General features: G+C 50.9%; 2 protein-coding genes across 11 annotated transcripts in view; one reads left to right on the top strand and one right to left on the bottom strand.

The window, feature by feature from the left end:
* The window catches only part of NOL4L (nucleolar protein 4 like), a 62,961-nt gene extending 56,993 nt beyond the window's left edge, over nucleotides 1-5,968 (top strand). For all 7 annotated transcript variants that reach the window (XM_032704746.1, XM_032704748.1, XM_032704747.1 and 4 more), the window contains one exon: nucleotides 833-5,968. In XM_032704746.1, the coding sequence (XP_032560637.1) occupies nucleotides 833-1,032 (200 nt within the window). In that variant the 3' untranslated portion in view covers nucleotides 1,033-5,968. The remainder of the gene's footprint in view (nucleotides 1-832) is intronic.
* Nucleotides 5,969-7,580: 1,612 nt separating this feature from the next.
* ASXL1 (ASXL transcriptional regulator 1) lies at nucleotides 7,581-25,749 on the bottom strand. Of its 4 annotated transcripts, none has more exons than XM_032704742.1 (12): nucleotides 25,644-25,749; nucleotides 20,971-21,053; nucleotides 17,756-17,864; nucleotides 16,556-16,676; nucleotides 16,387-16,481; nucleotides 15,978-16,071; nucleotides 15,560-15,712; nucleotides 15,003-15,166; nucleotides 14,821-14,917; nucleotides 14,231-14,336; nucleotides 13,187-13,802; nucleotides 7,581-12,430 (listed from the first exon to the last, which is right to left on the bottom strand). In XM_032704742.1, the coding sequence occupies exons 1-12, from the start codon at nucleotides 25,701-25,703 to the stop codon at nucleotides 9,542-9,544; spliced, it is 4,587 nt and encodes a 1,528-aa protein (XP_032560633.1). In that variant the 5' UTR covers nucleotides 25,704-25,749; the 3' UTR covers nucleotides 7,581-9,541. The 4 variants fall into 4 exon arrangements, with proteins under 4 accessions (XP_032560633.1, XP_032560635.1, XP_032560634.1 ...); XM_032704744.1 differs by having other exon boundaries at nucleotides 16,387-16,439; XM_032704743.1 differs by having other exon boundaries at nucleotides 16,556-16,673.
* Nucleotides 25,750-26,197: the final 448 nt, after the last annotated feature.

Genomic DNA, 26,197 nt, shown 5'->3' with positions numbered 1-26,197 from the left:
TGAGACCTAATCCTCGCAGCAATGGTTCCTCCCCAGAGGAGCACAGGCACCCCGACCCCCCACTGCTGAGCACCCTCCTCTGGCCTGGCCAAGCCACTGGCTCTGTGAGACAGCAGATGTGCAGGAAGGTCGCTGAGCAGCCTCCAGGAGGAGCAGACAGGCCCTGGGTGCAGCACCCAGCAGCACCTCACCTTGCTTCTTTGTAGTGGATTTTTAAACCTCTGCTTTGCAATTCTTTTTTCCCCAAGCTCTTGCCCAGTCCTTCAGAGGGAAGAGCGCGCTGCAAGGAGCTGCACCTTCTCCTCCCCCTGAGCAGAGGCCTGCAGGGGTTTGCTGCCCAAGAGTGTCTTCTCCCTCCATCCCCCACCTCGGGCAGTTCTTGCTCAAGCCCACATCCCTGCTCCCAGCTCCTTCCCCCTTGGTGAGCCGGGAAATGGGCTCCGTTTACTGCTGCCTTTTCTGTCCAGTGAAATTGCTTTCGCATGAGAGCCTCCTCCTTCTCCTCCTCCTCCGCCTTCTCCTCCTCCTCCCCCACTTCGAAGCACTGGTTCTCCTGGCGTGGAACGCTCCTGCTGGTGCTGCTCCTCCCGCAGCATTTGCTGCTCCAGCATTGCTTTCCTTGGATGCTTTCCATCCCGCCCGGGGCGATGTGCTCCCCTCCCTGCCACCATCACCAGTGGCACCCACCTGGGCTCGGGGGGGCAGCTGAACTCTCCCATCCTGGTCTGAGAATGGCCACAGTGCCCAGTCCTTGCCTTGTGTCCCTGGTGTCCCACGGCTGTGTTGGGCCACCCAGCAGGAGCTCAGCTTCCCTCTCACTTTTCCTTGGCAGGTCCAACCGATCTCAGCATGAAAGGTGGGGCCTCCAGCACAGCCCCCTCCAACAGCACCAGCCGGGGCATGCAGGCGGCCCAGCTCAGCCCCACGGAGATCAGCGCCGTGCGGCAGCTCATCGCCGGATACCGGGAGTCGGCGGCGTTCCTGCTCCGGTCTGCAGACGAACTGGAAAACCTCATTTTACAGCAGAACTGACTCCCCGTGTCTGCGTCGCTCCTCGGTCGAGAAGACAATTTATACCTGCTAGAGAGAGGCTCCCGGCGATGTCCTGCTCAGGACCACCATCGTCCTCCCGCCACGCCGCGGGTACATGTAGTTTTTAGAAGGTGGAATTCAAAAGACCTGTTTTGTTTTACACTCCAAGCACCTGGGACTTCAGGCACAAGGACACGTTTTGGAAGCGTACCAACACCCGTGCGTCCGGCCGACCAGAAGCCAGCCCTGCAGCTTGGAAGGATGTGGGACTTTGAAGGGCAGAAGGGAGCCTGGGGAGGTTTGGGGCTGCAGATGTATTTAGAATAACCTTTGTGGACCCAAATGTTAGATTCCCATCCCCGGATAATTTCCAAGTCTTAGGTGAGCTGAATCACATATTTATTGAGAAATGGACCCTCCTCTCCCCTTAGTAATTTATTTTTCTGAAAATGGATTCTTTTGAGTTTGTACAGATTGCCAGTTTTTTGTCTGTCTGATCAGAAGGAATTTATTCCTGTGAAATAACACATTCCATATCACTACACTACTAATTTCCAGGCAGCTCTGCCTGTTTCTCTGGTGAACCCTTGTCCCACAGGGAGCAAGTTTGCCATCCAGCCTTTGATATCGAGGCTGCTCAGCCTCCAGTGAGCGTAGGTGGGAGCTGAACAGCAGCACAAGCTTAGGCCTTCGTTCTAAAGGGTTCCACAGCACCAGTGGGGTCTGAACCTCCCGCAGAGACTCAGCAAGCTCAGCAGACCTCCGGCTGGAAGGACATCTCGCACTCATTTAAGTCATTGCAGATAAGAGAAGGAAGGAAGGAAGGAGATATCTGAGAAACACTGTCTTGCGGTCACCATCCGTACTCTACCTCACACTCCATTGTGGGCTTCTTCCAGGACTGGCCGTGCTGGTCCTGGGGGACGGTGAGTGTCGCAGACATGGGGATCGTGCTGAGGAGGCTGGAACCTCCGGCTGGGGTCCTGCTGTGCCTGGCCATCCGCTCCGCTCCGTCCCAAACCAGCCCCGGGGTAGCACCGGGAGAGAAACCGCTCGGGACCCACGGGGTGTGAGGCAGGGCAGCGCCAGGGCTCACCCAGAAGGTGAGTTGGTGCCGTGACCACTCACTCCCGCGGGAGAGACGGGCAGCATTGAGCAGCAGAACTGACAAAGTCCTCTCCGGGGCCCAGGAATCTTTCCCTCTCCCTGCTCACAGTCCTGGAACAAGCCCACAGTTCCCGAAGTGTGGAAGAACCGTAGTCCGATGACCATTCTGCCCCGTTTCCACCCCTCTCCCCCACGATGCACTTCGTTTTGCTCAGTGCAATACCTACTGCCAGTGCTGCTAACCCAGGGACCTCGCTCCTGCCAGGGGTGCTGAGCCCAGCCCAGCAATGCCACGTGCTCTGGAGCTGTGCAGAGACCAGCGGGGGTCCTGCTGCTCCCAGACCCCTGCAGCCCCCCCACCCGGCTGGAGTCCGCACCGTGAGGTAGAAATTCGATAAGTGTAAAGCTGTTTTGTAGGCAGAAACTTTCTCTCTTTGGAGCCAGCTTTTAGCTTATTTTTTGGCCGCTTGGAGCTGGCAGACGGGGGCTGCTGCTCCAGGGGCCAACGCCACTGACATGGGCTTGAGCAGCAGCTGGGCTGGCCAGGAGCAGGCCCGGGCAGTTCCCCTGTACCCTCTGTACCCCATGATGCTCCACACACTGGAAGAGAAGCAAAACTTTACCCTGCTCTTAGTCTCAGAACAGAAAAGGTTCTGGCTCCTGATGCCAGGTGTGCCTGGCCCGGCAGCAGAAGGGATCAACCATTGCATTGACTGTTTTCCCCAAACCTTTAACTTTCCGTAGCATTTGGAGAAAAGGGACCCAGCCCCTGGCCACGGGGTGCAGAGACAAGGTGGTGGCTCATTAGACCTGAGCTGGTGCTGGAACCGGGAGCATTGTGACCACACCCATCCCCTCCTGCCCGCAGGGTGGGGGCCCTGGGGATGCCAGCCCCCAGCCAGGGCTCAGACTCACGCTTTCCCCAGCACTTCACAAGCCTGCTTGGTTTGTCCACTGCATCCTCCCATACTTGGAATTTATGTAAATATTTATTTTTGTGTGAATACCATGAAGTAACAAACCTTTGACAAAACCTGTAACCGCAGCCATTTGTGAAAGTCTTACCGTTCAGGCAGGAGAGGCAGAGACAATCGCTGTCCCGGGATTCTCCCTCTCCGCAGTCTCCCACCCGTGCCGGTGCCTCCCTCCCCGGCAGAGGCAGTGGAACCTTTAGCCATAAGTTTGCCATCAGCGTACTGAAGCAGAGGTAACCTGGGAGCTCATGGACAGACCACCAACAGCCACACTGGGGTTAAGTTTTATTTATCCGAGGTTTAGCTGTCGTTCCCGATCGCCTCTGAACCCGTCTCGGCACGCGTGGAAGTTCAGGAGCTCTTACACGTGGTCAAACTGCTGTAGAGGACACCGAGGCTGCGTCGTGTAGGAGGGTGCCCAACACCGCCCTGTCCCAGCACCTGATGTTCATAACCTGCAGCTGAATGGTACAGACTCAGATTCCCAAAGCCCTGGTGACAGCCACATCTGGGACAAGTTATGAAACAAACGGGATTGACTCCGATTTTCTGTCAGGGATCTTTTTCTTTTTTTCTTTCTTTTTTTTTTTTTTGGTGAGCCGCAGCGTTAACGGTTCCTCTGGCATGAGCTCCACAGGCATCTCGGTGCTCTGCAGCTGCTCCATGCTCCGCCACGGCTCCCTGTGCTCCAGGACTGTTCACAGCCACATTCCTGCGCTCTCACTGGGCAGGACGGGGTCAGGAATTGCTAGTCCGGGTTCTCAACGAGAAGGAACAAGCAGGAGCAGAATACACCGGCTTTCCAGATATCTTGAGAGGTGGAAGGAGAATGCTGGGTTAGCAAATGGTCTGGATGGTCTTGGGTTTGGTTAAGAAAAGCTGATCACTGGTCAAGAAAATAGATTTATTAATTATTTTTTTTTTTTTTAATTTTATTTTATTTTAACACACTCACCCTGTCCTGGATGTGCGGTTCCCATGACACTGTTTCTCCATGGGAGAGCGTTCCCGGGGTTGCGAGCAGACATAACTTGTACCTCCCTGATCCCAAGGGCCACTTCCCTCCCGGAGCGGCCGTCGGATTTAGTACCAGTTCATGAAAAAAAAAAAAATGCTGCTTTGAACTCAGAGGGTTAATATACTTTTGATTTGTAATTTTTTGTAAAACTTTTTACAAGGTAGCATAGTATTTCACCAGACACCAACTACAATCCGTCCATGGTCTGATTTTTATATAATTTAGTGGTGCTTTAGAAACTTTCGTTCGGTTGTTTCGGAGCTGCACAGCTCAGTTCTTCGCCTGTATCTACCTAAGACCAATGTGAACCTTTGTATTTTTGCTCCTAATTTTGGACTCAGTGAAAGTGTACTGTTTACATGTACAGAACTCCCGGCCCCCGTGTGTTCTGCCAGACCTGCTGTTGAAGAGGAAGCTGCCCCTCACCCAGTTCGTCTGTTTAACCCAGCCACAGCCTCACCCACCCACCGACACGCGCCCGCCCCGAGGGACACCCCACCAAACCTAGACACCCTTTAAGCAATTTTGGGTTTTTGCACAAGCTGTTGTATTTTTTTTTCTTTCCCAGTAGTCGTATGGATTGGCTGCAATTCCAATCGGGAGCTGATCCGGAGCTCTGAAGCGCCAGATCCTGGCAGTGCTGCTGCCTCCCCATCCTCCTCCTCCTCCCGCCTGGACGCTGCCCAGCTCCTCGCAGGGTCCAGCTGACACAGGGGAACAGGGGGAAAACACTCCTCAGCAGAATTGGGAATACTTTAGGGAAGGGGTGAGCTTGCCCAAGCCTGGACACTGGTCTGGGCTGGGGGGTGGGAGCGCGGTCCTGCAGGAGGCGGGGGGCTCCCAACGAGGCAGAAGAGGCTCTTTGGGAAGCTGGTGCTTTCCCGAGGACTCAGAAAGCGTATGGCACTTAATCCAGCTTTTAAGGTGACACTTTATTGCTTAATCAATTGATTCCTTTGGAAATGATATTTTTGCAGATAGGCACCTATGCAACTTCATGTGGCTCTTAAGCAGATGAGCACTTCCTCCTCAACGAGCTTGATAAGAGTTATTTGTGTTATATACTGTGGATTTTTCCAGTAAATGTGGCTTAATATTTTAATTCTTAGAATGTGTGTCTATTATATATGTGATGCAACTTAATTCTGTTCTGTTTGTGGAATGATTAGCACAGGCCAACTCCCTTGTCCCCTCACTTAACAAAGACCAATGAGCTGTTAATCGAGCTGTTATCTCCATGGTATTACTTGCTAAATGCACTGATTTCATAAGTATGTGGAATCCTTTTTTTTTTTTTTCTTTCGAATCTGTATATCATATATAAGACTGAATCTACTTAATAAACACTGTATAACAAAAAGGGCTTTCTCCTCCACTGTCGAGCCCCGCTGGGTGCTGCTGGCCCCAGCGCTGCCCCTCGCCCCAGCCCCTGTGCGAGAGAGGTCAGTGCCATCAGCCACCAGAGCGGGATCTAAATTTGGGTGTTAAAAGAGGAAAAAAAAAAAAACAACAAAACAAAACTGACAAAAAACCCCCATCTTTCAGTCCTGTTGACATAAGCTGTGCTTTCCATTCCGTAACAGACAGCGCGGGTACCAGAGAGAGCAGCGGTAGCACTCACGTGGGGGGCAAGGCACCAGTTTTATGCTTAACTTATATTTTGACAAAATTAATTTTGTGAAGTGTCTGGTTTTTGTGAGAAAAAAAAAAAAAAAGAAAAAAAAAAAAAAAAGGAGTTTTCATTGAAGTTTGTGGAAAGTTCTCCCTCCCCCTCATGGAAAATACTGATTTTTCGTTATCAGCTTTATTCACTAAGTATAATAAACCTTTGCATCCATGAATGTTCCTCTTCAAGCGCTGTGTAGATGCGATTTGCTAGTTTGACTGTCAGGAGACCCAGAGAGGCAAAGGGGGGGTTTGCACCTTCCTTGGAAGTGCAGCTGCCCACGGGTGTGGGGGTGCTGGTTGGGTGGGAGGGTGGGCAGCCCCTTCCCGGGATTTGCTGCAGCTGGAGCCAAGAGTGAGGCCAGCAGGACCCACCTGAACGTTTGTGCTTGTAAACCATCACCTGGGATGGTGACAGCACGTCCAAATGGAGAATCCCTGGAATTCCTTCATGTCTGGGAGCTCAGTGCTAATGCTCCTGTGTCCGTGACACTGTTGGGTTTATAACTGAGCCTCTGGCTGAGCTTTGCTCCCAAATTTCAAAAGCAGCACAGGAGATGGCTGCAAGCCACAAGGGTGAGCAGTGCTGGGTTCCACCAGTTGCAAACCAGTTGGTGGTACCTGCTGAGGCTTCCATGGCCCCATAACTGGGCTGACTCAGGATGTCCCCTCCATGGAGCCAGGGTGCTCCAGAGCATGGCAGAGCTGGTCCCTAACAGCAGCCAGGCTGTGAGAGAGAAAATCTGTTTCTTAGCACAGAAATATCACAGAGAAAAAAAATAACTGTGTTTGCTCTGTGTGAAATCCTGACATTAATGGGTTTTATTCTTGAAACCCCGTCCTATTCCAGAGGTAACTAATCCTGACACCATCACCTCCCACCCCAATAAAACAGGGAAGGATTGTTTATTAAGTTTTAATGCTTGGCTAAGCAATAACTCTACTCATTTTTTGCATTCCTCATTTTCAGCTTATTTAGATTATCTGGGATCTTTAACCACGCTGTGTGCAAGACAATCTGCCAGAGTCAGAACATCCAGTGAACTACCAAAAACCAAAAAAAGCCTTTTTTTCTCCCCAGAAGCTGGTGTGGGACCACCCACTGTCCCAGCCCTTGCTCTTGTGTGATGGAAGCACTATGAAATGTGAGGAAGTCTGAGATTGTATCACCACATGGATCTCAGGACTCCCACAGCCCCAGTCAGGACATCCCTACTCACTACACAGAATGTCCATGCCCTGAGAACCCAGACACGTAATAATTTGATATTCTGATATTTCCTTACTGCCTAGAAAAGAGAAAGGACACAGCCATAAAGTAATTTCTCAGGTAGTTTCAATAAACTGTAATTGGCATCATGTGTTTATGCTCTTGAGAAACATTTTTAGATTCATTTAATCAACAATGAGGGCAGAAACAGCAGGACCTGCCATGATCCCGGGACCAGTCTCAGTGCTGCTGCCCACAGGCATCACCCCAGGAGGGCAGAGATGCCCATGACTGTGGGGGGCCCCACAGTGTCCCACAGCCACACTGTGGCTTTCAGAGCCTTCAGGGTGTCTGTTCCCCAAGAGCCTCACAGCGTCTCTGCAGCAGCTGCACCATCTTCAGCGTTCTGTAAGTGCATAAAACTGGATTTAATGAAGCCAAGCAGCAACACAGCCCCCTGTTAGTGACCCGAGCAGAGCTCTGGAACACCCCCAGTTAAAAGAGAGGAAAGGAAAAACCACATTGCCTTAGCACAGAGGAGGATTTCAGAAAAAAAGGACCGAAACCACACAAGCAGATTTTACAGTGTTTATTTTTCCAATAGCACAAGGGACAGACACGAGCAGGCCCCCCCCCGAGGGCTCTGCCCCCAGACCAGTCCAAGCTGAACACTGCAGTGGCCCCCCAGGAGGCAGAGCCAGCCCCCCATCTTTGGTAAGCAGGTTCCACACCTCCGCTCGCCCTCACCGACACCGCAGCCCTGCCCGGGCCGGGGTGCCACGGGCACTGGGCTCGCATTCCCATGGGATGAGGCTGTTGGATGCATTAAGGATAAACCATCTCGGGGACTGAACTTGTTGCACCCCTCAGGCTTGTGTCTGAAAGAGGAACTTGCACGCCTGAAAAAAAGTGCATGGTGAAGGGAGGTAGGATGGAGCTGGAAAAGGGACAGGAAGAAACAAAATGAAAATAAAACCCCCTAAAACTCTTGCTACTGCCCACTTAAATAAACCAGCGGCTTCTCCCCCTCACTGAAGCAATTCACTCTTGATTAGGAATTGCTCCGAAGAGGAAGAGGGTTGCAGTTTTGCTCTCCCTCTGTGGATGCACAAGGATGTTCACCTTCCTGCAGCACAGGTACAGCCATTCCCTGGGAGCTCAGGTGCAGCAACAACCACCAAGAGCTTAGAGGAGGAACTGGTGAACTCGCTTGGGTTGGCAAATCCCACCTGGTCATCCTTGAGCCCGCACAGCACAGTCCACCTGGGCACAGGGAGGCTGTAGAAACCCAGATACCTCTGCGTGGTGAGCCTCACGTCAGGCAAGACAGAATACAGTGGCTCTGACAATAACTAACACCACTTTAATGCAATACTGCTGTAGAGCCTGAAAATCCAAGGGGGGAAATAAAAAAAAAGACCCCTTTATGCTCTATGTACATTACATCCATTTACAGAGTTGGCCAGTACTGTGTACAACATATAAATATATGATCAAACAGATGCAGAGAGGATACTTACAGGAGCCAAATAATTCACTTTATACATCCAAGAATGAAAATATAAAAAAAGAAAGTTAAAAAAAAAAAGAGGAAAGAACACTGCTTTAAATGTTAGGTGATGGTCACATAGATGCACAGCTCGATGTCTGCAGGAACTCAGCTGCTGTGGGGTTTCAGGTCCTCACCACAGGGCTGCAGTGCAGAGCTCACTGCCCACATCCCCGAGCTCCAGGGAACCTCCAGCATTCCACAGCAGTTTGTGGAAGTTGGCCAAAGGAGGCAGGCACAGCTGCTGGGCCACGAGTTCAGCCAGGCAGTTCCCCAGTCACACAGCTTCCTGCAGGCCAGCAGAAGGCATTTGCTTGGCACTTGCCCCGAACTTTTTTTCCCTCTTCTTCTTGCATCCTCCACATCAGCTCCATCTGGCACACGGTGGGCTGTACACGGCTCCACAGCCACCTGCAGAGCATGTTCCTGGGCACCATGGTCTGCTGCAGCATCCAAAGACCACACAGGACCATCACTGCAGGGCAGCTCTCTGCTTACGCTCACTGCACAGCAGCACTTCCCACACAAACCAGGAATGGAGATGGCAGAAGGGGAGAGTGGAAGACTGTAGGGCCTCACCTCACACAGCCCTGAAATAGCAAACACCCTCTTCCAGTTCCTTTGGATGTAAGGATTTCCTCCACAGAGGGTCCATGGATTGCCACAGCGAACGGCCTCTCCCCCGGGCATCAGCCTCAGCACGGTACCAGAGCACAGTTGGCAATTCCATGACAGCAGGAAGCAGCAGGATCACTCCCATGGGGCACAGCCCACCCAGACCAGGGTGTCACGGTGAACAGGAACAGGCTCTGCATTGTCGATCTCCACAGGAAGGCAGGTCAACGTTTTCCTCACCAAAACAAAGTGTAACAGCGTTTCTACTATGAAGAGAGAGTACTTTGTGTACTTTTGTGTACAGGCGTTAGGATCAGTCATTATCAAAATACACACACCGAATATACAACCTGTCCCATGGCCATAATTTATTATCTCACCACAAGGCACAATACACAGAGCTTAGAGGGTCCTATACAGTCGTCGTGGCAGAAGGCGCCGCAGCCTTTGCACATGATCATGGCCTTCAGGCTGCACGAGCACTGGAAGGAGATCTCCTCGACGCTGCTGCTGTCAGCAAACATCTGCACAGCCAGGGCCGTGCCCCGGCCCGCAGCAAAGTTCGCTTTGTGGGTGAGCTGCACCACACTCCCAGCAAGGCCTCGGGGGAAAGCCGGAGTGTTGGATGAATAATTAAAGCTGGTGGAATTGAGCTGCAGCTTTGAAAGCTTCCCATAAAATGCTTGCTTGATGTTGAGCTGAGAGGGGATGGACAAAGGCTCCAAAGGGTGACTCTGTCCTTTCCCTGGATCCCTTGAAAACTTAAAGAAAGGCCAGTCCACGACCAGTGGCTCGCTCTGTGTGTGCCCAGCCAGCTCCGTGGGCTGTTGGGCTGCATCCCTCCTGTTCTCTGCATTACTCTTGGCTGGGCTGCCACACACCAGCACGTTCTCATTTCTGATCCCTCCCGGCGTGCTGCTGTGCTGCTTTGAAGTCCATTCCTCCCTGGCAGCTGGGATTCCTTCTCCCAGTGCACAGCCCTTGTCCAAGGGAATCTGTTTGCTGGGTGACAAGGTTCCCATGGTTGAACCCTGATCCAAAGCCCTGGAATGATGCAGCCTCACGCTGGGGTTGGAAGGAAAACCAGAACCAAAGAGCTTTTTGCCTTGAACTCCACTGTAACTTTTATTGACTGATGCACCTCCTGTCTGGTTTGGTCCAAGAGCAGTTACAGCTGGAGATAAAAACAGAGGCTCTGTAGAGGCGTTCAGCTTCTCTGGGCTTTTACCTGCCACGACACTCGTTAAGGGGTTGTGCTGTGGCACCCGGTGGACCTTGGACAACTCCTTCTGCTCCTCAAAGCTACAGGAAGAAAATTGTCTTTCCCGAGGGCCCACATCTTCAGGCTTCGGAGAGGCACTTGCCACATTTGCCAGTTGGTCTTGGCAGCTTAAAGTAGAGCCAACCTTGGAATGTTTTTCTGGAACAGCCTGATCCTCCGCTCTAGGCAATGGTGCTGCCGATCCACAAGTCTTTTCCTGGGGGTCTGTGGAAGATCTCACTGAGTGGATGTCATCGCTCCTGCTTCGGGCACTTGTCTTTATTCCCACCTCTGGAGAAGATTCTTTGCCGAAGTAGCGACTGCTGCCTCTGTCCAAGTGCAGGGAGAGGCTTTCCGACTGCTTCTCCAGCACTGGCTGTGCAATTTCCAGCTTGATGTCGACGTGAGACACTGGGAGAACTTCTTCCAGTGGAAGCTTCCCCTTCAGCAGCTGCATCACCAGGGGGTTGTTGGTCTCGATGGAGGACACGGGCCGAGCAGAGCTGGTCGGACGCTCGGCCTTCTGGGGCAACGGCGCGGGGGGTCCCCACCTCTGGGATGGGGGTGCAGGGGAGTCCCCAACACAGGCCGGACTATCTGCCTCCACAGACGATTTTGACCTAATCCCATCACACCTCTCACTGCTGCTGTGACAGGAAGAGCCTTTCCCAGTCACCTCCCTACAGCTGACACTTCTGAAGCACATCTCCACCTCCACATTCTCATCAGCCACGTCCCCTTCCCAGTCAGAAGCAGTGTCTGTTGTTTCACTGTGTGTACTCTCTATTTCCTCATCTCCACTTGCCTTCAGCTCCTGCGTCTCTCCCAGGGGCTGGTGTGCGTTTCCTGGTTCGGTTCTGAGGCACCTCTCCCTTGGCTGCAGGAGCTTTTCAGAGGTCTCTCTCCTGTTCTGAGAAATAAAGCCACCATGCACAGAGGGCTGCACCAGAGCCTCTGCATTTTGTTCCTCATTACACCGTTTGTCATCACTGCCTTTCCCTGCCTGCAGCTGGGCAGCATCACACGCCACAGGGATCACTTTCTTCACTCCAGCAGTCACTGTTCTGGAGGTATTACTATCAGCACCACATTTTTCCATAAAAGTTTCAGAGCTGTTAAATCTAAACCTAGACACCGTCCCTGGATCATGGCGTTCTGTACCACCCAATGACAACTCTGGTAGAAAAGGATAACTGGAATAATTTTCCTTTACATCAGAAGGATAATCCAGCTGTATGGTGGGAGCACCAACATCTCCAAGTTCCACCACAGCCCTGTCTCCCCTGGGACTGACCCCTGCTCCCTGCCCCCCAGAACACAGACTGGTCACCACAGGAACTGCACATCCCAGCTTTGTGCTCTCCGGAGATGTGGCACAAGGTAGGGGTTCGGTCCTTGGGTCACAGAGGAGCTGCTCAGGGCTCTCCTCCGGCCTCTCAGGAGTCACATTGTCCAAGGATGACTCAGTCACAGCGTCACAGAATGGCCTCCTAGGTGACCCATCACCGGGCTGAGTGTCCCCTGAGCCAGCACCTGCAGCACAGCCTGGAAGGCCACCCCCCTCACTCTTTGAGGAAGAGCAGTCTTGTCTGGAAGAGAGGCAGGAATTCACGTTGGCCTCCCGAGCAGCCCCCCCAGAGTCAGCCTCCCCTCTGCTCAGAGGAACAGGCGACTGTAGTTGTGCTCGTTGTAGATCTGACGCACGCTTTCCATGAGCTCTCTTGGATCTCCTGTGCTGGGAACGCCTGCCGGGTTCTCCTCCACCTCCTCCTTCATCGGTGCTTCTCCCCCCGCCCGGGCCACCCCCTCCTCCGATGGCGGCGGTGGCGGCTTCGCGCTGGGCTCGGGCTTGCAGAGCACGGGCCTTAATGTCTGCGAGGGTCCGGGCCCCGGGGCGGCCCCGGCCGGAGGGCTCCGTGCTGGGGATGATCCGGGGGCAGATCTGGTAAGTGGGCTGACCTTTAACCACCCAGGGTGGTTTAATACGTGAAAGTTGAATCTGAAAGAAAGGGAAGAGCGGTTATAGTTCTAATGCCGGCCACCTCCAGTGAAATGCTTTTTACTGGCATCCGCTCATCACAGATCTTCTCATCGCAACTCCTCTCACGAGAATTCAATAAAAAATTTCAAATTTCAACTTGGGAACTACTTTATACAGAGAAGCAGCACGTTTCTGCAACCTCTGCTCCGTGCTCTGTAAAGCTCAGTTCACACTAATATTGTTTTACCGGAGCCCACAGGCAAATACAGAGCAAGTTATTTACATTCACGTCTTCAGACGTATCAAACTGTTCTCCCCTACACCAGGATGACCACCCTGGAGCCCTGGAGCTACCAAAATGGATATCTCTAGTCAAAACAGGAAAAGTCAGAAGGAATACTGAGATTCTGTCAAAAAAAAAAAAAAAAAAGGAACTGAGGAACTACACAGGATAAAGTACACGATTTGAAGGTCTTTTGCTACAAATCAGCTCATCTCAGGCAAAGTGCTTTCTGTATCCACAGAAATGCCAACCAAGGGAGCAAGTCAAGGTTACCCCGTGCTCTTGTGCGAAGACCTTGGGATGACTTTACATTCTTTGCCTGTCTAAATTTGACAGCAGACTGTGGCAATCAGAGGCACTTCACCAGCTCTACCAATGAAACCCTTCGACTCCTTCCCGTAAGGTGGCAACACTTGACGTTTTAGTAACGTTTTGATGCTGCTGAGCACGGCAGACCTGAGACACCCAGAAGCTCTAAAGCTCTTTCTTACCCGGATGGGTGGGACTTTGGGCTCCTCTTTAGTAGGCTGTGGCTTTTCTGGGTGAACACTTTCAATTGTGTTACGAAAGGACTGACGATCTTCAAGCCGGGGCTTCTTTTCGGGGAAGGACGCGGAGGCAGCCTCCTCAAAGCTTTTCCTCTTCTGCTCCTTGGACTCCTGAGCAGAGTTCTCCTGGGGCAAACTGGGAATTCTGTTCCCAGCTGCCAGCGACGGATCTTCCGATTTGCTGTGTGATTTGGAAGTCTCTGGAGAGAGGTGCAGCTCAGAACTCTCCGCCTTCAGTCCTGCAGCTGAGGGGCTGGTCAGATCATCTTTCTTCAGGTCTGTCTCAGGCTTTGGCTCTTTATGGAGGGAGGAATCCGGCCCCATGGGAGCAGGCTCTTTGGGAGCTTCTGTGTGCTCGGGTTCCCGCAGTCTGTACAGGCTCCTCCTGGCCCGGCACCGCAGGTCGGCCCGGGAGCGTTTCCGGAAGCGTCCGTCCCTCTGCCGCGTGGTCGGCCCGCGGGGCAGCCTCGCCTCTCCTTTAACAGACAGCTCTGTCCTGTTCTCAGCATCTTCCTGCACCGAATTCTGCTCCTGGGATTCTTCCTGGCTCAGGCCCAACCTATGGGGCAAACACAAAAACCAGCTCAGACCCAAAGGCCACCCCAATTTCAGTGTTACTGAATAGCACCACCATGGGCAGAGACTCATCAAACCCTCGTTAACTCACCCTGCAAGGGGAGAACCCGCACATTCACCACATTGCTATCACAGGGGATGAGAAAAATAAGAAAATGTAAATATTTGCAAAGAAAAACAAGTAATATTAACTTGTCTTGGACACAAAATATATAGGTTACAAAATTCTATGACCCAGTCAATTCCACTAAGGATTTTCCCAGAGCAACAGCTGGAACGATTCACCTGATAACCTGTATATTTCGAGGAGTTTATGCTGGCTGCATCTGCTCAGGTATCATCAAACAGAAACACGCTCTGCCACCTGCATAAACATGGATAAAACAGAATAGACAAGGTAAAATTTCTCACTTTTGTCCATAGTAGTCCTCAAAGAACTTCTCTTTCCATTGCTCCACTCTCTTTTCCTTTTCCATCTCCTGCCGGATTCGAACTTGCATCTCATGGGTGAATTCACCTACATGGAAGCAAGAGACTGAAACTCAGTTCCAACAAAACTGATTCTGCAAATGCAACCTCTAGTGTTTGAACAGTATAGCAGCTGTATATACGAAGGACAGGCTGTTACCACCCTGCTCCCCACCCTACTCTGGATCCATGTGCTGCCTGCAGCTCCATAAGGATGGTGGTCACACAGCCTCAAATAAATGTGGAAAAAATCATGTTTAACCAGACACAGGCCACCATTTAAGGAAAGATAAGTCTGGCACTACTTTATACCTTCACCACTTAGCTCTGAAAAGTCCCATGGCACCAAAAGAAATCACATCTTTGATTTTAAAGGAGGGAGGGGGAAAAAAAGAAAAGAAAGAAGAAAAGTTGGGGGTGACATAGTTGCATACGCAGCAAAGCTGGACTAAATTTCTGTTTGTTAACTGCAAAAGAGAAACAAAAATCCTGTAAAATGAGCACCCACTCCCCAGGAAAGCAGAGCCACTCACCGTCAGCGAGCCGCTCTCTCCAGCTCTGTGCAGCGTGGGTGAAGAACTCGTTGTTCAGGGCGCTGCCGCTGAGGCGCATCAGCCCGTCAGCCCCGACCTACCAGGACACACAGGACACATTGCTCCAGCTGTTCCACACTCAAGGGGCAACCAGTGAAGGGAAAACACCCGAGTGCTCATACCTGTCTGTCCACTTCGGGCAGGAGGTAAAGCAGCTGCTGCTGGAAGTGCGACGGGAGCGCGTTAAAGGTCCTGGAGTTGATCAGCGCCCGCAGGTTTGTGTTGACGAGGATGGAGCCAGGGGTCTCAAAGTCAATATCCTCACCCCTGTTCCGTTTCATTTGCCCTGGAGTTTAAGGACAGGCAAATAAAATTAACGTTGTTGTATATAAGTACTTCAGCCTGATAGGTAGGAAATTAAACTACTACAGCGAAAGGAGCAAGAGAGACAAGAAAGACTGCAGTATGCAAGTGTGAAGAATGACTCCAGCCCAGTAATTAATAGACACATCTGGAATTTTAATATTAGGTCACAGTTCTGCCACATTCAGGTACAATTCTCGATGCTTCTCTTCAGACCAGGGAAACTTTTAAGCAACTGCCTCACTAATGTTCAGGGCGGAAACCCTGGCTTGCGACCTCAGATCATCAAATGCCTCCTGAGGGAAGAGATCCTGGCGCTCCTTTCTCAGATTCAACATCACCGATTATTCTTCTACCTGTAACCAGAGGCACATACCAGCCGTGGGCTTTCGGATGCCCCTCAGCAGCTGTGGAGGATCCCTGTTTATCTCTGTCCTACTGCGCAGGCTGGTTTTGCACAAGGCCAAGGAGCTGCTGCTGCTGCTGGATGTGCTGCTGCTCTCTCCGTCAGCGTGCCTTCCTGTGAACCCTAAAAGCAAACCAACTTCATAAAAATACACAAAGAACAGCCAAAGGGAGAGTGGTTGAACATGCAGGAATTATCTGTTACTAACAGATCTGCTATTATGGGGTATTGCCCAACTATTTTGATGGAGTTAAACGTACACACAACTCTCTGCAGTCACACTCATTCTCAGCAGGTGTTACAGAAATCCTCAGGCAAACATGGATGACTGGGAGGTTGAGAGAGATCTGTGAGGTCATTAGGAACCCCCTCCCAAAGCCATGCTCACCCGAGGCAGACTCCATGTGTGCCCCATTTACTTTCAGCGGGGTTAACACCACCCGAGGCAGCATCACACCTGTCTTTTTCTTCTGTTTGGTTGTCTGCAGGCCAGATAGAAACCAAAACAAAGGAATTGAAGGCATTAGGGAAGAGTAAAATGATCTTCTAAACAGCATGTTCTTTGGTTAAAGAACTAACTGCCTGGCTCCTAGGCAAATCTTCAGATGTCACTGTACTCAGGACTAGCAGAGAATTCAACTTTGCCTTCCCGTACATGATCCCTCCCCATCCTGCCAACTCCTCACCCAAGGAAACAGTCCCTCAACTCTGAGGCACCTGTGCACAACTAGACCGGGTCACACCACCCCACCAGCAACGGGTGGTTCACTCTTCCCATTAGTCCCACTTTTTCCTACCTGGGAAGCGGTTCTGTAGCTCTCCCTGGTAGCAGGTCCCTTGCTCTGAGATTCTGTGGAACAGGAGGCGTTAGAGGAGGTTTCATCTAGAGACACTGAAAGAGATGGGCTCTCAGTCAGACACAGGAGTAGGCCCTAGAGTTTAGGGTTAATGCCACCAAACACTTACCATCATTGTCACCACTCACAGTGCTGGCTTCGTTGGACCCACAGCTTTCTGCGTCTGCTGTGTCCTCCAGCTCCTCCCCTTCTGGCACTGACAGGTTCCGAGACCACTGCAAGGCATCCTTCTAGAGGGGAAACACAACTGAGGTGGATACAGCCCTCCCTCCCTCCCAGACTTACACCAGTGGGAGCCTTTAACCTTAATCCTTGATGCAGAAAAGATATTTTGAAGTACATTTGGGCTCACAACAGAACAGAAGTCACCTAAACTACAAGCAGGTCATAGAGCCCTCCTAGACGAGTAACTCACACTCCCAAAATATCAGGTTAATAATAATTAATTCAATAAAAAAAATTAATAATTTGTTAAAATTTTTTGTAAGCAAGGAGATTCTATTAAAAAGAACTACCTCATTCTTGCTAAGAAAGAACAGGTAGCATTAGAGGAGCCAAATACTAAGACAGTAAGATTAGGAGATTTTTCTTCTACTTGTACAAGTAAAGCCATTTCAATGCCACCTATTTTCAGCAAAATAAGGTGATTCAACAAGATTTTCTAACAACAGAAAATAGATGGAAATGAAATACCTGAGATACCTGTTGTCTATCAAGCTGATACTCATCAGGGAAACCAACAGTACAAAACAATGCAAAAGAAAAGCCCAAGACCAGAAACATTTTCAATATTTAAGATTACTGGGACAATAAATAAAAAATTAAAAAACATGTTCCAGAGAGACTTCAAGATTTGAGGAAAATGCTGATGCTAAATAACACTGAATGTGGTGGAACACAAAACAACCAACCAAAAGAATAAATATGCATTTTCCTATCAAGATTTTACTTGTTGCTACAAGCTCTTGGACCAATTTAATTCCTTGGCTGGTTGTTTTCCCTTGTGGCTGGCAGCAAGGGAATGCATGGGACTGTTCCAATAAGCAGCTGCCTGAGTGGACACCAGGTACTGCAATAAGAGGATTTATCTTGCTTGTGCAATTCAAGAAAAAAATAGGGGTTTTTTTAAAGTTATTTATCACAGATGGCTGAATATAGCTGAAAGGTACAAGCTCCAAGGAAATAATGAATTCCAGACTCTGTCTCACATGACAGTCCCACCTGCAGCACACTGATGCTCAGTGGCAGGTAACACTCAGCCCTGCACAGGGAGCAGAACTCACAGCTGGGAGCAGAGCTCAGCATTTACCTTGAGTGTGAAAAGGCTGATGCGTCCAGGCAGTTTGTAAAAGAGCCCGTCCCCTCCCCGGGAATTGGAGTGGAGCATGGCGTTGAGGCAGGCCAGGGGAGACGTGCCACTGGAACACAGGAAGGAAGAGAGGGAACAGTTTAAGAGATGGGTTTATCAAGAAAACAGCCTGAGTGATCTGGTTAAAAGGGCACCATTTAGCTGACAGAGGGGAACAGAGGTGATGTCATAAACTTTATGGGACGGACACTTCAGCCAGAACAGTGTCAGTGCTTTCATTCTGACCTGTACATCAGCCTCAGCACATCACACCCAGCCATCGGCAGCAAACAGGAAATGTGACACCAATTTTAAGCTGCCCTCTCATCTGGTTTTAGACATTTCTAACTTTTATTACCTGTTTCCTCCCCTCCTCTGCTTGAAACCTTCGGTGTTGGATTGACTTTACAAAAACCCCAGATTTATTCAGCGGTAGAAAGACACAAACAAACTGCACACACACGTGTTACTGGAATGTCTCCCCGACATGTCACAGACCAAACTGCATAAGCAGAGCTCGAGATGAAGGCTCTGATGCACTCACTCACTCACTCACTCACAGGTTCTATGTAGCCCCCTGGTTAAAGCCCCATCCTACGCTCACACCAATGGAGCTGCTGTGCCACGTAATATTGTGTTTTCCACTCAGTCCCACATGTACAGGCAGAAAGTTATCTGGAAGAGACATTACAGCAGCACTGACTGCATTTTTAGTAAAAGTGAAACCGAAAACTGGAGCGAGATAAAATACTTCTAAGAAAATCATCCTCAAATTGAAAACTTAGAACGCTCTGTTTGCACCCTGAATGTGTTTGGGTTTTGGACATTCCTTCATAGGCCTTGGCAACAGGCAAAGTTACCCTGTATCACTTTTAGATAACATGTATAAAATTTCCAGCCTGGTGTCCTGTTAGACAGTGCTTTCCCCTCTGTGTTTACCCGATGCTCCAAGCACACTCACCAGCCACAGAGTTCTATTAAAACATCAAAGTGAGTAGTTCTCCCCGAAACAAGAGAAAAGCAAGCAGTTAAAACTCTGTTTAAGTAGCTAAACTCAGTATGGTGCTGGGCCCAAGTGTCCTGGCTCGAGCACCAGCCTCACGGGAACATCAGTGTCCCATATGGAACATGGCCCTCCTGGCAGAGCAGCGTGACCCCTGAACTGGGGAGCCCCACCTCAGGACTGATTCAGAGGGAAAAACATCTCGAGGCACTGAGCTATTTCCTTCAGGAAATGGAGTTTCAGGAAGGGCTTCTATACAAGCACCAGCAAGCCGGCTGCACGATCAACCAGGCAGGCTCACTGCCTTTATTCTGTGAACAATCATGCTCTGAAGAAAACAGTCTTTTCTTACAGCAGAGAATTAATGACTGGGGAAGGAAAAGCAGATATCCCAAGGGAAACCACCGACCTTTAAAGGAATTAGTTAGCTTTGTGGGATTTAACCTGACATATGCTCTGAAGTCTGGTCTTTACTTATACACTGTGACAGGCCACTTGTAAAAAACTGAGAAAGCATAGGATAATTTCTGTGTGTGAAGAGCCCTGCTATTACCTTTGGCAGAGGACAGCCTGTGCACAGAGATCTGCAACCGCCTGCTTAGGTAACAGGACTGATGTGAGAGTTGTAGAGGACTGATTGAAGCAAAACTGTATGAAAGTCCTCATTAAATCGGTCTGAATTCTACTCATGGCTGTGAAACCACTGCCCATATCCAAACCAGTGAAGATCTCCTCAACAAGAATCATAGAATCCGAAGATGGTTTGGGTTGGGAAGGGACCTTAAAGACCATCTCATTCCAACCCCGTGCCATGGGCAGGGACACCTTCCACTATCCCAGGTTGCTCCAAGCCCCGTCCAACCTGGCCTTGGACACTTCCAGGGATGGGGCAGCCACAGCTTCTCTGGGCAACCTGTGCCAGGGCCTCACCATGCTCACAATAAAGAATTCCTTCCTAATATCCAATCTAAATCTACCCTCCTTCACCTTAAGGCCACTCCCCTTTATCCTATCACTATGTGCCCCTGTGAAAAGTCCCTCTCCACCCTTCTGGTAAGCCCTTGGCAGGTGGGCATTCCAACAGCTCCAAATTTGATGCAGGTGCATACACGGGCCCTGCACCTCTCCAAACAAGGGCAGGTCCCACACCCAACACTTCTGTACACGTCACTGATTTTCACTGTTTAAACCACCCCAGCTGTTTCCTGATTTCACACAAATTAGGAGCAGAAACAAGTTAACATTTAGGTCCAAGGAGAAACCCATTTAACTTCTGTAGGTGGGTAAAGTACAGGTTCAGGAAATACAAACATCAGGGTGGAAAACAGTCCACAGAAACAAGGGGAGGGGGAAGCAAGACTAGAAACAGTCCATGTATCTGGATTCCCCAGAAGTCCCTCCCTGGGCAGCAGCTTTTTCTGTCTCTGGTAGTCAAACTTCTTTTTTTTTTTTTTGCCAGGCAGCACTAACTGAGGCATTTGGACTATCACAGTTACCCACTTTCTTTGAGCTGCAAGACACTCTGTATTTCTACTACTGTCATGGAAACAGATGGAGGCTCACAGGAACTTAACCAAGGAAAGCAATCTCCCACTTCTGCCCTTTCCAAGGCTCTATATCAGGTTCTTTTCCATATGAAATCCACCTTGAGATGGGCATCAATGTCAAGAGCCACAACCGTGTGAGCTGCGCTCTCTCAGTGCTCGAGAATCTGAGCAGCAGCCAGTGTAGTGACATAAAGAAGACTGACTTGAGTCTCCTAAAACATAATGTCTGCTCTGGAAATGAAGCATCAGAGGAGACAAAACTTAAACTCGAGTCACAATAGCAGAAACTGCTGGGAGCTACTCATGAGAGAACCACGTGAGTGAGTGGTAAGTACAGCACAATGCAGGGGTCTGATCTGCAAGAGGCGTTTATTTCACAATAGATGGGTGAAGGGACTCTCTGTGTTGTAAAAAAAAAAAATCCACAAACAGCTTCCAGTTATTGTCAAAGAAAAAACCCCACAACCTGTAGATAAATGTCTGTACCGTCATCTGAAATTACCAGGCTGGAAAAAGGGAAGCCAAGTGGGCTGGGGATGAGGCAGAACTGCACGAAGCAACACAAGCCTTCATACGCTGCCTCCCCCATGCTCCATGCTGGTTTAGACAAGATCATCAATACTAACCTCATTTCCTTTAGTCCTTCAGCCTCTATGACCTGCAGAATCTGTTTTGGGGTCATGGGAGCATCAGAGTAATTTTCCAGCACCTGAAAAGACAGAAAGACCATGTGTCATTACAGAATTGGCTTCTGCATTCCCAGAATTACTCCATCAGCTGTGGTCCAGACCCAATAATGTGCCTCTTCAAACCTGATTCATCTGCAAAGACACACAGTAAAATTTCAGGCTACCTCAAGATCCCAGTGAGCATCACAAAAGGCTTTACCTTCATCTGGTCCCTAATGAACTGAAATACAAACATGGAGGAGAAAAAGCAGCAGAATTTGGCCTTGACCCCAGGGGAAGCTTTACTATAGATGTCCAGTAGACTTCAGTATACATTAGACCAAGCTGCTGCCACATAAACCTTCAAAACTGAACATCAGGTCAGTGACCTTTAATGATGCAGAGTGTTCTCCTACCTCTCCACAAAGCATCCAGTATTTTTCTGCCACTAGAAGTATTACTTTTAGTACAGCCATGCAGTCCAATAGTGTACTTTCCATGGATTACTGCATTCATTTCATCTTTACTCCATCCCAAGAAGGGAACCAGAGCTAAGAGTCAGAATTTGTGTCAGAGAAGGACAGAATTCAGAAAAGAACAAAATAACAGTAAAGGATTTGGAAAAAAAATAGGGCTGGAGACACTAAAAAGACTGAGTGCTTGCCTTTGATACAAAACGAGGAAAATCAGATATTAAAAGGCAACAAAATAAATAATAAATCATCCTTCCATATATTATATGAAGAATAGAATTGCCGAAGAACTAAAGAGGTTATTACTTGATTTTCTTTTAAAGCCTGTGGAACTTAAGTGCTCCGAAATGTCTAGAAGCAAGAACTCAAGGATTCAAAGACAGGACCGGACATTTCTGTGGATAAGAAGATTACCCACATAAACAGGAAACAATGAGCAAAAATAAGCTGCAGTAGATGTAAACCACGCTGCTTCTCTGGGAGCAGATTACCCTACAGCTGCCGACCACACGCCGGCTCCCGCCTTCCCCGGCAGCAGACAGTGCTGCTCTCGGAATGCAAAGGCACTGAGCTCAACAGACCTGGGGCTGAGTGAGGAAAGACAGGGTGAGACAGGCACAGGACATGGTCTGGAAAAGCCACAGGACATGGCCTGGAACAGGCCCGAAAAGCAGCAATTCACTCGGGAACTTTTTAATCATAACTCTGGTCGAAATTCCCCCGATGTCGCAGTGTTGTCTGTCCCCATGCTGTAGGAGTCAGCAACATGGTGCTGTCTCTCAGTCTGACTCATGTAGGAACCGACTGGAGAGACCCAAACGCCCCATTTCCATCAGCAACATCTAGAAGTGAGTCACTGTGGCAGCCACGGCAACAGGACACGTGCAAAAACACCCCAAAGCTGTGCAGGGCTCCATTTTCACCTCCAAACCATCCCCACCCTCCACCAGTAAAGAAGAACCCAACCCATGACACTCCAGTTCTGCACCTCAACAATATCTTGTGATAAGGCCAGGCTGGACAGGGCTTGGAGCAACCTGGAGTGGAAGTGGTCCTGTGCCTTGCAAGGGGTTGGAACGGAGATGATCTTTAAGGTCCCTTCCAATCCAAACCATTCTGTGATTCTACAAAAGGAATTTCTTAAATCATATCCACCCAATGGGTATTTTGCAGATGCCCGAAGCTCACAAGCATCTGAGAATGAGGGAAAAATCCAGATGGGGAAGGGAATTTGAGAACTAACCTGAGTTGAAACCCAACGAAAACACAAAGAGTTTAAAGCAAAGATCAAAGCGAGTGATAAGCCACATTCAGAGCCAGTAAACTAATTTAATTCCATACAGCTCCATCACACTTTTTCCTCCTTCCACAGGTCACAAGGTCTCCCTCCTGAGCTGTCACCCCGTCACTCAAAGGCAGCAGACAGCTGACACGGGGAAATGCATCGCTCCCGAGCCCAGCGAGATCCGCCGAACGCAACACGCCTGTTCCAAAAAAAATCAGGGAATTATTCAAACCTCTCTCTAGTGACAGACACAGCAAGCGAAATACGCGGCCTAGAACTGAGCACGAAGGAGCATTTACATACAGATAAAAGAATCTGCACTCAGGGGAACAATTTCCAATCAAGAGCTGTGCTAAGTGTACAGAGCCCTTAATGGAAGAACTGGGGGAGAGAAGATCCTGCAAGCTTTAGGCACCAAACCCCAGCCTCCAGAGCTGGCCCTCCATCCTTCTCCAACCTGACACTTCCACTGCCACATCAACCTTCCCACCCAGAGCTACAACTTCAGCATTAGTTGTTAGCTATTCCTTACCCCCAAAACAGAATTTCCCCCCACCTCCACTGTTTATAGCCAAGGATTCCTGTGCCCCTAATTATGGAAGTTTACATCACTTCCCCAATTAATTTACTGGACATCCAGTTCTGACAGCATTTGTGGGATAGTGCCATGGCTCTGGGCATCCAGATGAATCTTTAAAGGCTTATTTTAGGGAAAGTTGCAGAGCTTTGGCTCTGTAGGAGTAGCAACACTGAAAAGCACTTTTGCCTGCGATTCTCAGAAACGTTGAGAGGAATACAAAATATACCAGTGCACGTCAGAGAGGGAAATTAAAAGCATTTTGACAGGGAGCATGTGTAAGACTAGTGTGAAATAAAGGTCTATTTTTAGTGGATTTACAATCAGTCCTGCAAGCTGGAAGTGCAGCTACGCAACTGTAGGTCCCTCTAAGTGGATAATCTAGTATGAGATCGTTCTATTTCTGGTTCATCAATGGCTCTAAGATGCTGTTGAGGCTTAGACACCTCATGCACCCACTGTGCCTGAGGTTCTGGCCAAAAGACAGGTGAGGGGAACTGTGTGAAGAGTTCCTTTCCCCATCACGAGGAGGTGTATTAGGTGACTGCTTTAAAGTCAGTGTCTCATATGCTGCTTTGGGAAGCCTATAAATACTGATTTTTTTTTCATCTGTCAGGGCTCAGGATGTTTGGATGAGCTGACTTTGTGCAAGGTCACATGGCACAGCCTCTGCCCCTGGGGTCACCTACCAGGAAAGCATCCCTGCCACCTGCAGTGACACACCTGGCTCACAGAACCTGGATCCTAAGGAGAAATGCACAATGGAAAACCAGACCACCAGGCTCCTGCAGTGAAGTTCCACAGAGGCTGCCCTAAGCCCTTCTTTGGTTTTTCAAGCAAAGCCACGTGGGTCTGAAATATTATAATTTACACACAAAAGATGATGCAAGTTGCTGGAAGACAGATGCTTGTCTGATTAGGTTTCTTCCTGGCAGGCAGTAAGAAAACACTCCAATAGCCAAAGAAATCTTACTCAGGAGCACAAAGACTTATCCTTAACATCCTCAGTACCAGACATGAGTCTCCCTGGACTCACCCACATTGTTCCTCTGAATGTTTATATGCTCCAAGCCATAACCTGGGCTGGCAAAACCAAAACACACACACGGCAACAGAAGAAAACAAAGAAAACAACCACCCTCAAACCTTGTAGATCTGTTTCTACAGAAGTCCGTGGGCTACACAGGAGGAACACGTACTGAACACCACTGACAGGGCTACAGGGAGGAAACCAGGGATCTGTTCACCCCAACTACAGGTAGCTGGATCATCCCTTACTCTGTGGACTGGCACTCCTGCACCCACAAAGATCTGTGTCACTGTGTCACCAGGAGAGAACCAGCTCTCTCCAGCCAGCTCTGACCACCCAACTGCCAAGCAACCAGCCTAAACACCTCCACATGCAGCCCTTAAATCAAACCTCTGACCAGCACCTGATCGTTGAACTGAAGTTATTTTTCTTGTCACATTTCCTAGTTCACAACTGGGGTCCAAGACAGATCTGACTCAAACACTTCACAGAGGGAAGTCCAACAACAGCAGCATTCCCACAGACACCACTGGAGCAGGGCAGGGCTTGGAACTTGGAAGACCTCCACAAGGAGATTCCCTAAGACAAAAGGGAATGGCCATGTCTCCCAATCCCAAAAGTGACCAAATACGGGCTGATTCAGGGATGTTCTGTACAGCTGCTTCTCCGGGGCAGCCCAGCACAGGGAGGGAACCCGCACCCCCGCTAATTAAACCAGAAACTTTTGACAGCAGCCGTGCCCGGGCTCCAGGCCGGGCTCTCTCCAGAGGCTCAGGTTCGCTCCACGGAGCCTTAAACCATCCGAAAGGAGGAGAATGGACCAACCCGTCCCCACAACCCTGCCCAGCACACACCGACTCGCTGCGGGACGGTACCTCCCGAGCCCATCCCGGGAGCTGGGACCAGCGGGAGGCGGCGGAGGGCCCCCAGCGGAGGGCGGGCAGCTCGTTCCAGAGCCCCCCCGGCAGGCTGGGAGTCGCGCTCGCACCGCGCCGGGGGCGCATCCCCTTCCCATCGGGCCGGGGAAGGGAAACAAGTGGGAAGGAGACCCCCGGCCCCGGCGGCCGCGGGTCCGGGCCGGGCACGGGCAGCACCGCCCGCAACCCCCTGGGCGGCCCCGGCCCCGGCCCCGGCTCGGCCCCACGGCCGCGATGGCGGCGCCGCCGGCCCCGTTACTCGGGGAGGGGCCGGGCGCGGCGGGGAGGCCCCGGGGCCCGGCCGAGCCCCCGCGCCCCTTCCTCGGAGCGCCCCCACCCCGCGCCTCACCAGGCGGGCGGCCTCGGCCCACGTGCGCTCCTTCTTCCTCCTCTGCTTCATCTCCTTCATCCTCCTCCTCCTCCTCCTCCCGCGCGGGCGGGCGCGGCGGGCGCGGACCGTTGGGCGCGCAGGCGGGCGGGCGGGCGGGCGGGTGGCGGCCGGGCCGGGCCGGACCGGGGCGGGGCAGGGCGGGCGCGGCGGGCGCGGCGGGCGGGGAGCGAGGCGGGGGCGGCTCCGGGCGCTACGGGAGGCGGCGGCGGCGGCGGCGGCGGCTCGGGCCCGGCATAACAACGGGGTCAAAGGGCCGGGAGCGGGGCGGGGCGGCGGGGCCCGGCGACGGTGGCCGCGGCGGGACACGGCGGGAGCCGAGGGGCGGGGACCGGGGGGGCGGTGCCGGGGATGATTTGAAGGAAAACAAACCGCAAGGGCCGCCGGGAGTTGTAGTCCACGCTGGCGGGCTCGCCGTGGGCGTGAGGCGGCCCGCGGACTACAAGTCCCGGCGGGCGCCGCGCGGAATGGCGGGAGAGGCCACTGCCGCCGCATGGCCGCGGTGGGGGGGCGGC

This window comes from Chiroxiphia lanceolata, chromosome 17 (assembly GCF_009829145.1).
Source record: "Chiroxiphia lanceolata isolate bChiLan1 chromosome 17, bChiLan1.pri, whole genome shotgun sequence".
NCBI classification, from domain to species: Eukaryota; Metazoa; Chordata; class Aves; order Passeriformes; family Pipridae; genus Chiroxiphia; species Chiroxiphia lanceolata.
This window is presented reverse-complemented; position numbering and strand designations above follow the sequence as displayed.